The 15,003-nt window shown below is 42.1% G+C and overlaps 1 protein-coding gene across 7 annotated transcripts in view; it reads left to right on the top strand.

Annotated features, from left to right (window-relative positions):
- The window catches only part of LOC119490457 (low-density lipoprotein receptor-related protein 1-like), a 115,820-nt gene that overhangs the window by 60,480 nt on the left and 40,337 nt on the right, over positions 1 to 15,003 (top strand). For all 7 annotated transcript variants that reach the window (XM_037773911.1, XM_037773885.1, XM_037773905.1 and 4 more), the window contains exons 12-28: positions 409 to 589; positions 1,819 to 2,041; positions 2,647 to 2,836; positions 3,007 to 3,132; positions 4,529 to 4,669; positions 5,165 to 5,290; positions 5,853 to 5,969; positions 6,061 to 6,141; positions 7,153 to 7,320; positions 9,362 to 9,544; positions 9,631 to 9,828; positions 9,986 to 10,231; positions 11,119 to 11,316; positions 13,094 to 13,298; positions 13,471 to 13,635; positions 13,749 to 13,993; positions 14,576 to 14,707. In XM_037773911.1, coding sequence (XP_037629839.1) covers positions 409 to 589; positions 1,819 to 2,041; positions 2,647 to 2,836; positions 3,007 to 3,132; positions 4,529 to 4,669; positions 5,165 to 5,290; positions 5,853 to 5,969; positions 6,061 to 6,141; positions 7,153 to 7,320; positions 9,362 to 9,544; positions 9,631 to 9,828; positions 9,986 to 10,231; positions 11,119 to 11,316; positions 13,094 to 13,298; positions 13,471 to 13,635; positions 13,749 to 13,993; positions 14,576 to 14,707 — 2,925 coding nt within the window. The remainder of the gene's footprint in view (positions 1 to 408; positions 590 to 1,818; positions 2,042 to 2,646; positions 2,837 to 3,006; positions 3,133 to 4,528; positions 4,670 to 5,164; positions 5,291 to 5,852; positions 5,970 to 6,060; positions 6,142 to 7,152; positions 7,321 to 9,361; positions 9,545 to 9,630; positions 9,829 to 9,985; positions 10,232 to 11,118; positions 11,317 to 13,093; positions 13,299 to 13,470; positions 13,636 to 13,748; positions 13,994 to 14,575; positions 14,708 to 15,003) is intronic.

The following is a 15,003-nucleotide window of genomic DNA, read 5'->3' as shown; positions in this document are numbered from 1 at the left end:
TCACTATCTTTAAAATTGAGCCTGCTATAACCTCCAAAAGATCAGATAGCGGCCAGGCCCGATGGTGGGCCGTCAAATTTTAAGGAGGTCAATTAAAAATCAATACAGTGTTTTGGAGAATCGATACATTATGCAAAACATATCACGATACTCATGTGTATCGATATTTTCTTACACCCCTGACATTTACATGATACAAATACCCCTAAAAAAACTGGCTTTTTTTCATTGAGCCAAATGCATCAGCATCAGCAGGCAGTAATCCTGTATAAATCTAGGTTTGAATCTAAAAGTATAAAAAAATAAATAAATCTTGATTTACACTTATGAACAGACTTTGCAGTCAGTACTATTTTTATGTGTAGCTGTAGCAATAGGCTTCTCACCAACTGTACGTAATTGCCTCAGGAATCCACACCGTAGAGGGCATAGCTGTGGACTGGATGGCTGACAACTTGTACTGGACAGATGACGGGCCTAAGAAAACCATCAGCGTGGCGCGGCTGGAAAAGGCTTCACAGACACGCAAAACCCTCATCGAGGGAAAAATGACTCACCCTCGTGCCATTGTAGTGGATCCTCTGCACGGGTAAGGAGCACAAAGAGATGGAGGAAGTGATTGAGTTGGATGTGTTTGTTCCAGAGAAAAGGGATAAAGATCATTGAACAAAGTAAAGACTTGCACAGGTGTTGCACAGTCCAGGTACAGTGGAGGTTAAGGCAGCAGTTAAAATTGTGCCGACTTGGAGATGGCTGTTTAATGAAGGTGTCAGGCAACATACGGTGAGAGATAATGATGGCTGGTAATTTCTTTTGGTCAGCTTTCTGATGACTCAATTGTTCTGTCACTCGCATCTTAGCAAACTCTGTTCACTCTCTTTCTTTCTCAGTTTCACTTATCTCCTGTGTATGAGCTGTTTATTGGTTTCATTACTCACCAACTGGCACCACTTCTATTGCCCGTGTCCCTTCACAATTTCCAGCAGAGAGCGTTTTTATCATTTTCATCACATCTGTGTTGTTGACCATTACCACCCTGAAACATAACGTCCCTTCTGATTTCACTTATCGCTCGCTATTTATTAAAACAGATGGAGCATTTTGTGCATTACATGGTAGATTTCCTCCACAAGCTTATTAACACACAGCTCTCACACAGATCTCGCACTCTTTCAAATAGCTCTTAATCTCACCGTGTGTGGATGTTGTCTTATTGATATGACCTCCTGGGATCTCTCCTGAGAAGAAGCTCACGCTCATAAGCACGCAAACACACACACACACTTTTTGGATTGCTGGCGACAGGGTGATGTGTGTGCACACACTTCCCAGGGGAAAGGCACTCGCCTCCACTAATGCCTGTAATCAATCAGGCTCAGGGAGAAGAGGGAGGAGAAGGAGAAATTCAGAGAAAGGGAAGCAAGAGAAGGAGACAGATGGAGAAGGAAATATGAAATGTTAATGCTGATGTCAGTCATATTCCAGCAAGTGAATGGGGTAGGGGGGGGGGGGTGTTTAGTTTTGCACAATGTTGTAGACAGCCAGCGCTCGCAGGCTGAGCCTGGAGCAGTGAAGGAAATTGACAGGTGCTAAAGTACCTGGTGACAAACATTTGTTTGCCTGTGGGCAGATCTACTAAGAAACACTGTGGAGCCGCCTCTCTGGAAGCTCTAATGAGCGTTGTGCGCTTTAGGGCAGCTAGATAAAATGTGATTGCCTCCGTTAATGCCCCAACAATAATTATCCTTTTTTCTGTCTTGCTGTCACATTTCATTCAGTACTTGTACACCTGACAGTTCCCTTGTTGCTTCCTCTCAGGTGGATGTACTGGACAGACTGGGAGGAGGACCCCAAGGAGAGCAAGCGAGGCAAAATCGAGCGTGCTTGGATGGACGGCTCCAACAGAAACGTGTTCCTGACCAGCAAAACGGTGCTGTGGCCCAACGGCCTCAGCCTGGACATCCCGCAGGGCATCCTCTACTGGGTGGACGCCTACTACGACCGCATTGAGATGGTCTACCTCAACAGCTCCGAGCGAAAGGTCAGCACTCGCTCGCCATCATCGGGATTATTTTACTGCAGTATATAAAGGCAGAGCGGTTCACAGGAATCAAGGCGGAGGGATTATTCTGACAGGGACTGACCAGCTGTGAGCGAGCTAATAGGGAATGAGTTTTAAAGCACTTGAAGACTCAGGGTGGTCCGTCACAATGTAGTTCATACTCTCTGTGGCTAAATTGATGATATTTTGTTTTCACTGGCCTGTGTGTTGGTTATATTTTGGTTTTATGGTGTCGTTTACAGCATTTAAAATGTATAATATTATGTTTGACACAAAATGAATGAAGTTTAAATATTTACTCACATACTCTGAGTACCTCTAAAAAGGCTATTTTAGGGCCACATAGATTTATGATCTGCTTTTTGTACCACTATTGCCTTGACACTCTACTATTTTTAGATCTGTAGGATAATTTACTCAAATGTTAACTGATAGAAAACAAACACGGTCCATTACATCACATTATACCGTCAACATGAATAATTACAAACATATTTTGAGCTGTAATTCGGGACACAGAGTGCTGTAGTCTGTTTTTTTTTAAAGCATGCTTTACCATGTTGTTGCTTTTCTCACATCACCAGACTGTGTACGAGGGTCAGGAACTGAACCACGCCTTTGGTCTGTGCCACTATAAACACTTCTTGTTCTGGAACGAGTATCGTAGTGGCAGCATTTACAAGTTGGACACAACCACTGGCACCTCCACTCTGCTGCGCAACGAGAGACCACCCATCTTTGAAATCCGCATGTACGACGCTCAGCAGCAGCAAGGTAGGACGCGTGGAAACACATCACAAATAGATAATTCTTCTATACACCTGTGTTAATCTAGACATTATGATTGTCAAAACACATTACATGAGGCATAATTGATGCTAAATTGTGCTAATGTGTGCATTAAACCTTATATAATCTGCACATTCATGTTTGTTCATCCACAGGCTCTAATGCGTGTCGCGTGTACAACGGCGGCTGCAGCAGTCTGTGTCTTGCTATACCAGACGGCCGGCAGTGTGCTTGTGCAGAAGACCAAATACTAGACCCAGCTGACAACACCAGCTGCAAAGGTAAGTTAAAAAAACGAATGCTTTGTATGTGAATGTGAGACTGAAGGGTATTTCTCATGGCATTCGTTTTGCTCCATTACACATACAAGGTTTTATTTCCAGTATGTTGGACAAGATGAGTCAAGCTGTGTGACTCTGACTGTGTGTTTTGTTGGAACTGCTTGACAAAAATATTTGAACAAATGGAGACATACGGGGGGGGGGGGGGGGGGGGGAGGTGGCCACAACAACAAAAGCACCTGCATAATGCAATGCAGTCCAATACAAACTCTGCAATAAGTACTGTCTTTTTGAAGCCTAGAATGCTCAAGGTGTTCCTGGTATTTTGCCCACCTCCAGGTTGCTCCATCATGGATGGATGGATGGATGGATGGACTTTATTGATCCCAATAAAAAAAATTATTGTGTTACAGCAGCAGGTTATCCAGGAAATGTACAGGAACAGTTAATACACAGTAAATATACATATCAACACTAGAGATACATATCTATAGTATACACAATATAAAGAATATAAGAATACACTATAAATATATTAGACTACTGCAACTAGTTTATAAAAAAAAATAATAATAATAATAATAAAAATATATATATATATATATATATATATATATATATATATATATATCTTTTTTTATTTTTTTATTTTTTTTATTATTTTTTTATATATATTTATATAGCACAGTGTACAAGTTAAAAAAAAATTCTTAAATAAAAATCAAATGAGGTAGTAAACCGATGTGCAAATTGAACATGTGCAACGTTATTGCGGGAGTAAAACAGAATGCAGTGTGGACAGCGAAGCAATAATACCATCCCATTTTAACAACACCACAAAATCCACTGCTCTGACGCAGTCTCAATGACAATCCAAGATTAAAATCCTTGCAAATGTATTTATTGCAGCACTGTTTATTGTACAAGTTTTGTCCACCTAAGGCAAGAATCAAGCAAAAGATCCTCACAAAGCTCCCAGCAAATAATGCTGACGATAACGCCTTACGAAAAATTGCTGTTGGATCCAAACGTTGCACAATTAAAATTTCTGGGAGTTTTTAATACAGTATGCTGATCTTCTGTTTGATTCTTGCCTTAGTTGAATTTTTTGATCCAGCACCTTTAAAGGTTTTTGGATGTGTGGGCCTATACCCTGTTTATCTTGTTATTTTGTCCACCCCAGGTATGTCTTTTATTTTTATGCAATGACTAGTCAGCTCAGCTTCAGGTTACTATGGCTGAGGTCGATTTTGACTTCTACTTTTCTTTTAATTGCTCTTTTCCACAAAACCCCTCCGTTTTTGGTCATTCAAAAATATATTTTGCTTTTTTTTTTTCATGTCCTCGTTTTTCACACTCCTTTTATTTCTCCTTTCCTCTACTTCTCCTTCCACAGCCAACCCTTCTTACGTACCACCTCCTCAGTGCCAACCCGGGGAGTTTGCTTGTAAAAACAACCGCTGCATTCAGGAGCGCTGGAAGTGTGACGGAGACAACGACTGTCTGGACAACAGCGACGAGGCTCCTGAGCTGTGCCGTGAGTACACACACACACACACACACACACACACACAAACCTCATCTAACATGGTAATTCAAAACAGCTATCCCTCCTGCTGGTACCGAGTCAGATGACCTCCAACAGTCTGAATTTGACAGTCTGGTGCGGCCAGAATGAAATCAGAGAGCATCTAGTGAGTGTGTGTTTATATGTGCTAATGTCTGTGTGTGTGTGTGTGTGTGTGTGTGTGTGTGTGTTTGTGCAAGGAGGAATGTAGCAATGTCTGTGGATCTGGAAAAAAGCTCTCTGTCTGCTTGTCCGTCCGTCTGTCTGTCTGTCTGTGGTTGGAGTGCAGACATGTTCCCGTCCCAGACAAAATAAAATCCCGTCCAAAACAGCTAGAATATTTCACTCATTTGCACCTCACATCTCTCCACACTTACACCTTTCCGTTCCCCCTACGCCTCTCTCCCCACATGGCTTCTTATTTTTCTCCTTCTTGCCCTTCAATGCGTCCTTTCTTCCCTCCAGACCAGCACACCTGTCCCACAGACAGATTCAAGTGCAAGAACAACCGCTGCATCCCTCTGCGTTGGCTGTGCGACGGGGACAACGACTGCGGGAACGATGAGGACGAATCCAACACCACCTGCTCAGGTACACACACACAAGCACACTCCTGAACCAAAATGTGACAGGTGTTTTAAAGAGTTGTTTCCGATACAGATACCAGTATTGGAAATGCATTCGATACTGCCCAAAATTCGGGATCGGGTATCGGCGAGTACGCCAGTCTATGCACTGATCTGATACCATAATTTATTAACCCAGAAAAAAATCAACTTGTTCCACCAGAATTCAATTCTTCTTCATGGCTGCTACTGGCAACTACTGTTTTAGAGCAGCAAAAAATTCAACTATATGTATTTATTCATGTTTTACAAATGGTTTAACCTGAGCCAGGCCATACAACAAACATAGTATTAAACAGCTGTTAAATAATAATATTAATAATGATAATATCACTACTACTAATAATAATAATATACTAACTTTTATTCACGTTGGTATCGGATCAGTACTGGGTATCGACCGATACCGCAAGTTCTGGTATCGGAAATGGTATCAGGAAAGAAAAACTGGTATCGGAACATCTCTAGTGTTTTATTCTCTAGTGTCGTTCACATGTGACATGAGCTCCACTGTGTTTGTCTTTTAGCTCGTACCTGTCCGCCCAATCAGTACTCATGTGCCAGTGGACGCTGCATCCCTATTTCCTGGACGTGTGACCTGGACGATGACTGCGGCGATCGGTCAGATGAACCTGCATCCTGTGGTTGGTCAACTTCGGTGGTTTGGTCCATAGCAGTAGGGTGATTTATAGCTGTTGTTAAAGGTTGTTTTAACATTGAGTGTTTTGTCCACAGCCTACCCCACATGCTTCCCCCTCACCCAGTTTACCTGCAACAACGGACGCTGCATCAACATAAACTGGCGCTGTGATAATGGTCAGTTTCTGTTCTTTAGTCTCTCCTCTTCTTCTCCTGCGTGCCCATTTACAACTCCTCGCTTTTCCTTTGTCACAAGTTTGCTGTGCATGTTTTGCCAACACCCTCATATTAGCACACACTCTTCTTTTTGTCATCTTTACGTTTGTGTGTGTTTTAGCTTTACTGTTTTCTGCTGTTGTTTGTTGTTCTGTGTTGTTGGTTTTGTTGTCCTATGTTGTGCTGTTCGCCCACTCTGCTGTCTCCCGTTGGTTCTGTCTTTCAGAAAAGGATTGTGGTGACGGCTCTGATGAGTTGAATTGTCCAAACCTGACCGGTTAGTGCATAGATCAACATGCACCACAACAGCCATGATGCTAGCCTAGTTGTAGGACCGGCCAAGCTGGCTTAGGGACAGTCAGGACTGCTTTTCTGCTAATCGAACATGGCTACAAGCTGAGGCCAATACTGCTGCCTTTCATTTACTGTAGTCTTCTGCACAGGTTTGAAGCTAAATTAGATTTGATATCTTGTAATGTATTATTCAGTCAACCGAATTCATGGGAAAATGTAGTCAAATTAATAAAACGCAATTTAATTCGGTATAAATTGAATAGAGTACCAAGTTGATAAAAAGTAATTTAACCACAGAATAGATTATCTCTCCCTGATTACTATGAAATCACCTGCTGTGAAAAGCACTAAAGGTTATACATTAGGTTGCCCTTTTACTTTAGTACGGGCATAAACGTGCTTAAGTTATGATGCTCTGCTGCCAAGCTCAATGTATCAGCGCTCGGTACATTCCCCCATGGTGCATGGTCTGATCTATGCAGTTTCTGTCATTATTTACTCTCTCATCTTTCATATTCTGTTTCATTTGTATTTCATTGTTTTCACTTTCACTGTGTTAATTGTGAAAAAAAAAGAAAAGCAATTACTTTCTGCATATTTATATTTTATTCCCTTTGAGGCAGTGGGCGCCTCATAATGTGAGAGAGTCGGTGTTGTTTGACTGTGTTTGTTTTTCAGATAACGACTGCGGGGACAACAGCGACGAGGCAGGCTGTAGTCACTCGTGCTCCAGCGCTCAGTTCAAGTGTAACAGCGGCCGCTGCATCCCAGATTACTGGACCTGTGACGGAGATAATGACTGCGGGGACTACAGCGACGAGACGCACGCAAACTGCACCAATCAGGGTCAGTGGCTTAACCTGACGATCAGGTGGGACAGTTAGGAAACTCTTCACTGCAGCAGATTATTGTATGTAAGAAATAGGAAATAGAAGTGTAAGTGTAGAAGTGTAATAAATAGGCTGCGTCAAATTATTTTAAGGGACATACATGGGGGGGTCCAATGATATATTCTCTATCTTGTAAGGGGTCCTTGGCTGAAAAAAGACTGTGAACCTCTGGACTAATTTATACAAATTTCTTATAAATTAGTCCAGAGGTTCACAGTCTTTTTTATAATCTATAACTCTTAGAATATGCAAATATTTTTACTACGGCTGTCAATCGATTAAAATATTTAATCGCGATTAATTGCACAGTTGTCCATAGTTAATCATGATTAATTGCAGTATTTAATACTCCTATCAACATGGGAGTGGGCTAATATGCTTGCTTTATGCAAATACATATATACATATATATATAGTATTAAATACTTGACAAAAATGAACAGATAAAAAAATGTGTTATTAATTTGCAATTAATCATGATTAACTATGGACAACCGTGCGATTAATCGCCATTAAATATTTGAATCGATGGTCAGCCGTAGTAAAAATATTTACATATTCTAGGAGTGATAGATTAGTTCGATGAGAAGATAATTATAAACTATTATAGATTTAAAAAATGATATATTATTTGTTGAACTATGAAGCCCTTTGTAAAAAACAAAACTTATAACATTATAATTTATATAAATTAATCTGAAAACTTTTCACGGACCCCCTGGCAGAGTGCCACGGACCCCTGGGGGTCCCCAGACCTCACTTAGAGAATCACTGAATTAGACCAAACTACATTTTCCAATTGCCAAGAAACTTCATATCAAAACTATCCTGGTCATTTTTCACACCTTTTCTTATATCAAAATGTCAAAAAACATCTACAAAAGCATTTCTTAATAACAATAATAAGTCTTTCTTCAGTCATGTTTTCAGCCCACAGCTGCTCTCAAAGAGTGCTGGTTGACTCCTCGTCCTTGCTCATACCTCACACCTGCAGGAGGATGCTATTCCCTGTAATTACGACACCTGAAATAACTTAAATGTGTATGAAATCTGTAAACACACTACCTGGTAGGGTTTCATGGTGCATTAAACCTCATCTCAGTAGTTATTTGTGGCAAGATTACATTACCATAAATATGAGTTGCTGCGGCTGATGGGACTGACCGCAGTTGACACCAGCTTCTAACACATCCACTAATAATGTACGGTAATGGATTTCTCCTGATCCCCAACCTGTCTCCAGGTGGGTTCGCTATGCACACCTGGACATGAAAATGCCTGAAGAACCTGCACATGATGCAATGAGACCTCAAGAAAAACATGCCACCAAGATTAATAACTAGTCAATATTAAAAGCTATAGCTGATGTTAAAAGCCACGATTACTCACAAACAAACAGCCGCTAGTCCTTTTTTTTAATGGTATTTATGGAACACAGCTGTGACAGGTGGTCGTTATTATCATGGATGGATGGTTGCATCTCTGCACTGTTTACCATTTATTCCCTGAAGTGCACCAAGCACTAAAATCATAGCTAGTATTTACATTTTAGTGAGTAGATGAAACAGGTCCCTGGTCCCTATTAGTCACACTGGCACCTGTCTAATGGGAACCACCACCACCATCACTGGCACCTAATAACTCTCACTAGTTGTTATTAAAGCGATATTAAAGATATACTTACTAACTGTATAATCTATTCGTTGTTATGCCTGTGCTGTTCAGAGCAACATTGAAACAATGATTCATTGGCATCTGGTGTTTATGACTAAAACAACGACCCTCTGAATGCATACATGCGTCTGTTTCGGGCTTACCCGTTGCTAAGACTTGTTGCCATCCAGATTTCCAGCAGACAGCTCATTAGTTTTGGTTTTCCCAGTCGTTTGATGCTGCACATTGTCTCTGCTCAAAGCTGTGTGTCCTGATTTGATTAATGCAGGCGAGGATTGAAGACAATGTCATTTTAGAGTCTTATGACTTCTTTCTCTCCACAGCCACGCGTCCCCCTGGAGGCTGTCACACAGATGAGTTTCAGTGTCGGATGGACGGCCTGTGCATCCCCCTGCGTTGGCGCTGCGACGGGGACACCGACTGCATGGACCTGAGCGACGAGAAGAACTGCGAGGGCGTCACACACATGTGCGACCCGGCTGTCAAGTTTGGCTGCAGGGACTCTGGTGAGGAGAACATTCTCCAAGTTAATGCTAAGTACATAAAGTTAGTTTGATTATTTTTTTAAAGTAACCTTGACCTCTGTCCGTAGCACGCTGCATCAGCAAAGCCTGGGTGTGCGACGGCGACAGCGACTGCGAGGACAACTCCGACGAGGACAACTGTGAGGCGCTGGTGTGTAAGCTCTCTCACCATGTGTGTGCCAACGACTCCACCATCTGCCTGCCTGCAGAGAAACTTTGCGATGGCACTGATGACTGCCCAGATGGCTCTGATGAGAAACTCTGCGGTAAGAGACAACAGTGCTCAGGCTGCGTTTCAGTACAGGGAACGCCATAACAGCGAGTAAAAACCCTGCTTCTTAAATCAGGTCTCCAGGGCTTTAATAAGAGTTCTGTGTAGCTATCCCTTGTGCCAGTCCTTATCTGATTTTCTCTGTTTTACAGACCTGTGTTCACTCGACAATGGCGACTGCAGCCATAACTGCACCGTGGCCCCTGGCGAGGGGGTGATCTGTTCCTGCCCACTGGGCATGGAGTTAGGGCTCGACAACAAGACCTGTCAAATCCAGAGCTTCTGTGCCAAACACCTTAAGTGCAGTCAACGCTGCGAACAGGACAAGTTCAGTGTGAAATGTTCTTGTTACGAGGGCTGGGAACTGGAGCCTGACATGGAGAACTGCAAGAGCACGGGTAAGAGACCGAGGAAACAGTAACAGGGGAGACGGAGGGGTCAGGGGAAGGCGAGAGACATCAGGGAAGGACTTTAACATTTGATTGATGGTAGCCGTACAGTAAAGGAGGAAGCTAGAGAAGCGGCTGGGTTCTGTGCTTCGTCAGGGTTCAAGGCTGCAGATTGTGGTGTGATGTGGGTTTGGGATCAAGCAAAGGAGAGGCCGCCCAAGCAGGAAACTGTGGTTAAGAGAAGACGCAATACGACAACATGTGATACTCTTTTTGAAAAAATAGACAGAGCGCTGGAGACAGAAAAGAGGAAGAGCTGAAATGCTGTTCACGTTAGTAGATGATGACTAAGAAAACATATAAAGATCTGTGAATTGGTTTCCAGCTGTCATTATTATTTTATAAAAAAGAAAGAATCTGAAATATTAAAGAATAAAGTGAAGGAAACAGATACGCTTTTTGTTAAAATCAGCGAGAGGGCAAGAAGTGAAAAAACGGAAACTGTTCAGTCACAGTAAATCAGCTTTGAATTTTATCATCCACATAAAGAACATAGTTCTCTCCCTGCAGCCACTAGCCAATGAGGAAACATGGATTTATGATTGTGCTCTTCAGTGCCAGGTCTTAGAGACTAGCCGCCAGCACCGTGTCATTCATCTGGCCGCCTGTTAGGTACAGATAACTCCTGTCTTATTTACGCTGCGTTTTAATTACCCAGGATTAGAGCCACTTTCAACACAGCCCCTCCGTCATTAAACAAGTCACACACCGCAGTGGAACATGGCTGTGATGTTTTCCACGCTATGGGGCTCCTCTGCAGTATTTTGAGTAACAAGGGTTTTAACCCTTTGCCATCCGCTTAGTTCTTCACTGATCTCTCCTGTTCATCTCCACAGATCCTTTCAAACCTTTTATCATTTTCTCAAACCGCCACGAGATCCGCCGCATTGATCTGAATAAAGGAGAGTTCAGTGTGTTGGTACCGGGCCTGAGGAACACCATTGCCCTCGACTTCCATCTCAGCGAGAGCGCCCTCTATTGGACTGATGTGGTGGAGGACAAAATCTATCGCGGGAAGCTGTCCGAGAACGGAGGTGAGCAATTTGAACACAATCAATTTGTTTAAAGGTCCAGTGTGTAGGATCTGGCGAGGTCATTTGGAGCAGAGTCAGTGCGTAGAGTGTGTGTGTGTATGTGGGAAGTGAGTGGTGAAGCAAGAAAGAGAGAGAGAGGCGGTGACGGGAGCCTGTAACATTATTACCTCTGGCCAAAGCAGGAAAAGTTAACAGTGTTTGGTTTGTCAATTCTGGGCTACTGTTGAAACATGGTGGTGCAACATTGCGGACTCTCTGGAGAGACCCGCTCCCTATGTAGATAAAAAACGGTTTATGTTTTGACATAAAATTTAAGGTCCATCACATGATCAGCGGATAGAGATTGCTGCACATTAGGGGGTTTTCATTACATTTGATTAAGACAACACCATCAGATAATGTGAAGATAGAAATGGGTTTTAATGGATTAGAGAGACTTTTATGAAAAGAAAGACCACACCAATTTGTCTTTTTGATAGTTGACGAACAGACGTAATATTAAAATGTCAAATTGGTGTGCTGTCCTAGTCGTACCTTTTTATATTATCTACATTAAGGATCCAGCACCCTGTCTTCAAGATCTAATCCTGAGTTGAGCGTATTGTGTCTTGAGTCTTGGGTCTTGAGGTATACCATTTGTACTTTTTGAAATTTCAGTGATAACTATTTAGCTGTGACTACAAATGTTTGTGACACCGCCACGCAGGCAAGAATATCCAGTAAACTACGTACAGTAAGATTTCAGCATGTAAAGCTGCACTGTTGGTGCTGTTACTGAGCAGAAAATCAGATGTGGTTTCATCAAGGCCAGACAAGTCAATCATGACCAGTGTGCATGTTGGCCTATCACCACCGCAGCAGTAATAACGAGCAAATCATGTCTACAAATCTAAACTTCAGACGTGTCGCACTCATGTATTTGTCTGTGCATGTGGTTGTTGTGTGCCACGTTTACTTAGCGCAGCCAGTAGGCTACATACAGTGAGTGTGTGTTTTCATTGCTCCAGACAGGATAATGACTCATCTCCAATAATTAGACATGTCCCCCTGATTAGGGACCCAGTGGAAAATGAGAGGGATAGAAAGAAACTGGGAAACGTGTCTCTTTAGCCCTGAAGACACCACATATTTAGTTTTTTTTAAAGGCCCACTCTGTAATTGTAGCATCACACCCCCTGCTGAGCCACTACTGTATTTATTTATGTTTCCATTTAACATACTGACATGTTGTATTCTCCCGAACATAGCATCTAACCATTTGATTAAAGGAATTACAGATTGTGATGCAATGTTAGCCCTTTGAATCCAAATAGCTTGATTACATTTACATAATTTGTAAATACTTGAAGCAAAGCGGATCAGAGCTTCGGGTTACAGAGCAATCTGAAATGTTGCCATCAGCAAATCCCAGCCTCCGAAGCTTTTATCCGTACATATTGAAATACTGTGTGAATTCATTAAGAAACTTAAGCTCCCCCGAAGGAATGTTTATTTTATTGAGTAGTAAGATGAAACATGATTAGATTAGAGTTCTCTAGCAGTTTTAAACAAAGATGAGTGATACAACAACAGCCTGCCTATTATTTTGTTTCCACTTTGTTAGATTTTAACAATCAATCAAAGGTGTAATGACATTTAATTGAAATTGTCAAGGATAAAAACACAATAAAGTTTAAATTCCCATTATGGTCCGCATTAGAAAAGGGAAAAGAAATCTTTAAGTCAGGTAAGAAAACAAAACATGTTGATCATTTATCCTTTCTATCTGTCCTTGTAGCTTTAACCAGCTTCGATGTGGTGATCCAGTATGGGCTGGCTACCCCTGAGGGCTTGGCAGTGGACTGGATAGCAGGAAACATTTACTGGGTGGAGAGCAACCTGGATCAGATAGAGGTGGCCAAGTTGGACGGCACCATGAGGACAACGCTGCTGGCTGGGGAGGTGGAGCACCCTCGAGCTATCGCCCTAGATCCCCGGGACGGGTATGTTAAGTTACTGTACCTTCTGCTGATAGCAAATAAAACACATTTACAACAAATGGTGATCTTTTAAGGGTAAATGTTTTGGTAATTGTGGGTCTGTCTTTACAAACTGATCATGAACTTATTGCAACTTAATGTTTTAATAACTGCATGTTATGGCATGTTGTTGCAGGATCCTCTTCTGGACAGACTGGGATGCCAGCTTGCCCAGGATTGAAGCTGCATCCATGAGTGGAGAAGGCAGGAAGACCATCCACAAGGAAACTGGCAATGGCGGCTGGCCAAATGGACTCACTGTGGATTATCTAGAGCGTCGCATCCTCTGGATCGATGCCAGGTACAAAAAAAACAAAACGTGAACACACTCACACAAACATCTTTATTCGATGCACATGCGGTATCTTTCAGTCATAACCTAGAAATGAACTGAAAAGTTATGCTATACTGCAGGTCTGATGCCATTTATTCAGCCAAGTACGACGGTTCTGGGCTGATCGAGGTTCTGAGGGGACACGAGTATCTGTCGCACCCGTTCGCCGTCACTATGTACGGAGGAGAGGTTTACTGGACGGACTGGAGGACCAACACGCTGGCGAAGGCAAACAAGTGGACAGGAAGCAACGTCACCGTGGTCCAGAGAACCAACACGCAACCTTTTGACCTTCAGGTCTACCATCCGTCCAGACAGCCGCAGGGTGAGAAAATACACACATACTGTCGAACTACCGCTTTGAAAATAAACTTGGGCTGGGCGATATGGCCAAAATCTTCTATCCCGACATAGATCATTTCATATCTCAATAATGATATACATCATGACATAGCATGCTTTTTAGTAGTTAAATAAATAAATAAACTATATGAAATAAAGACATGGTAAAGCCTATTGTTGTATACTCCTTTGTAAATTAAATACTTGACAAATTAAAAGAGTATTTTCTCATTTAATTAACAATTTTAGTGCAAAATGAACATAACAGTTTAAAGTGAAATTGAAAAAAAAATAATAAATATTTCCAACAATACACTGACTATGTTTACATGCATGCTCACAAATACAGAGTAATCGGATTAGGATAATAGTTTGATCAGAGTTTCTGAGAAATTTGAGTTAGCATGTGCTTTATTTTCAATTTAGTAATTGTGTATCATATCTCAATATATGATTTCATCACAATCTAGTATACTCATTATGAGAGTCATTATACTACATGCTGATTTATGTGACGTTTTAAGTATACATTGTGAAATATTTTTCCACGCTCGCCTCTCCCTAGCTCCTAACCCGTGTGCGGCTAAAGACGGCAAAGACCCCTGCTCTCATCTGTGTCTCATCAACTACAATCAGACCTTCTCGTGCGCCTGCCCTCACCTCATGAAGCTCGGCTCTGACAAACGCACGTGCTACGGTAAGTGTGAACACGCGTACATAAACGCAGTTACTGTAGGAAACACACTCTTAGATTCCCCTTTGAGCTAGCACACAATTTCCCCCTCTGCTTGAATGCCACAGTGTAATCCCTGTCCTCGCAGAATTGTTTGCTTCCATCTGTGTGTGTGTTGGGGTGTGTGTGTGTGTGTGTGTGTGTGTTTGAGGATTAAACAATCTAGACTTTTTTTCACTTTGAGGTGCTATTGCTGTGACAGCTTTGGAGCGCATTGAAGTGTCTGTCCGTGAAAAGAGAGAGAGAGAGCGGGGCCGGTT

This window comes from Sebastes umbrosus, chromosome 1 (genome assembly GCF_015220745.1).
Source record: "Sebastes umbrosus isolate fSebUmb1 chromosome 1, fSebUmb1.pri, whole genome shotgun sequence".
Lineage (NCBI taxonomy): Eukaryota > Metazoa > Chordata > Actinopteri > Perciformes > Sebastidae > Sebastes > Sebastes umbrosus.
This window is presented reverse-complemented; position numbering and strand designations above follow the sequence as displayed.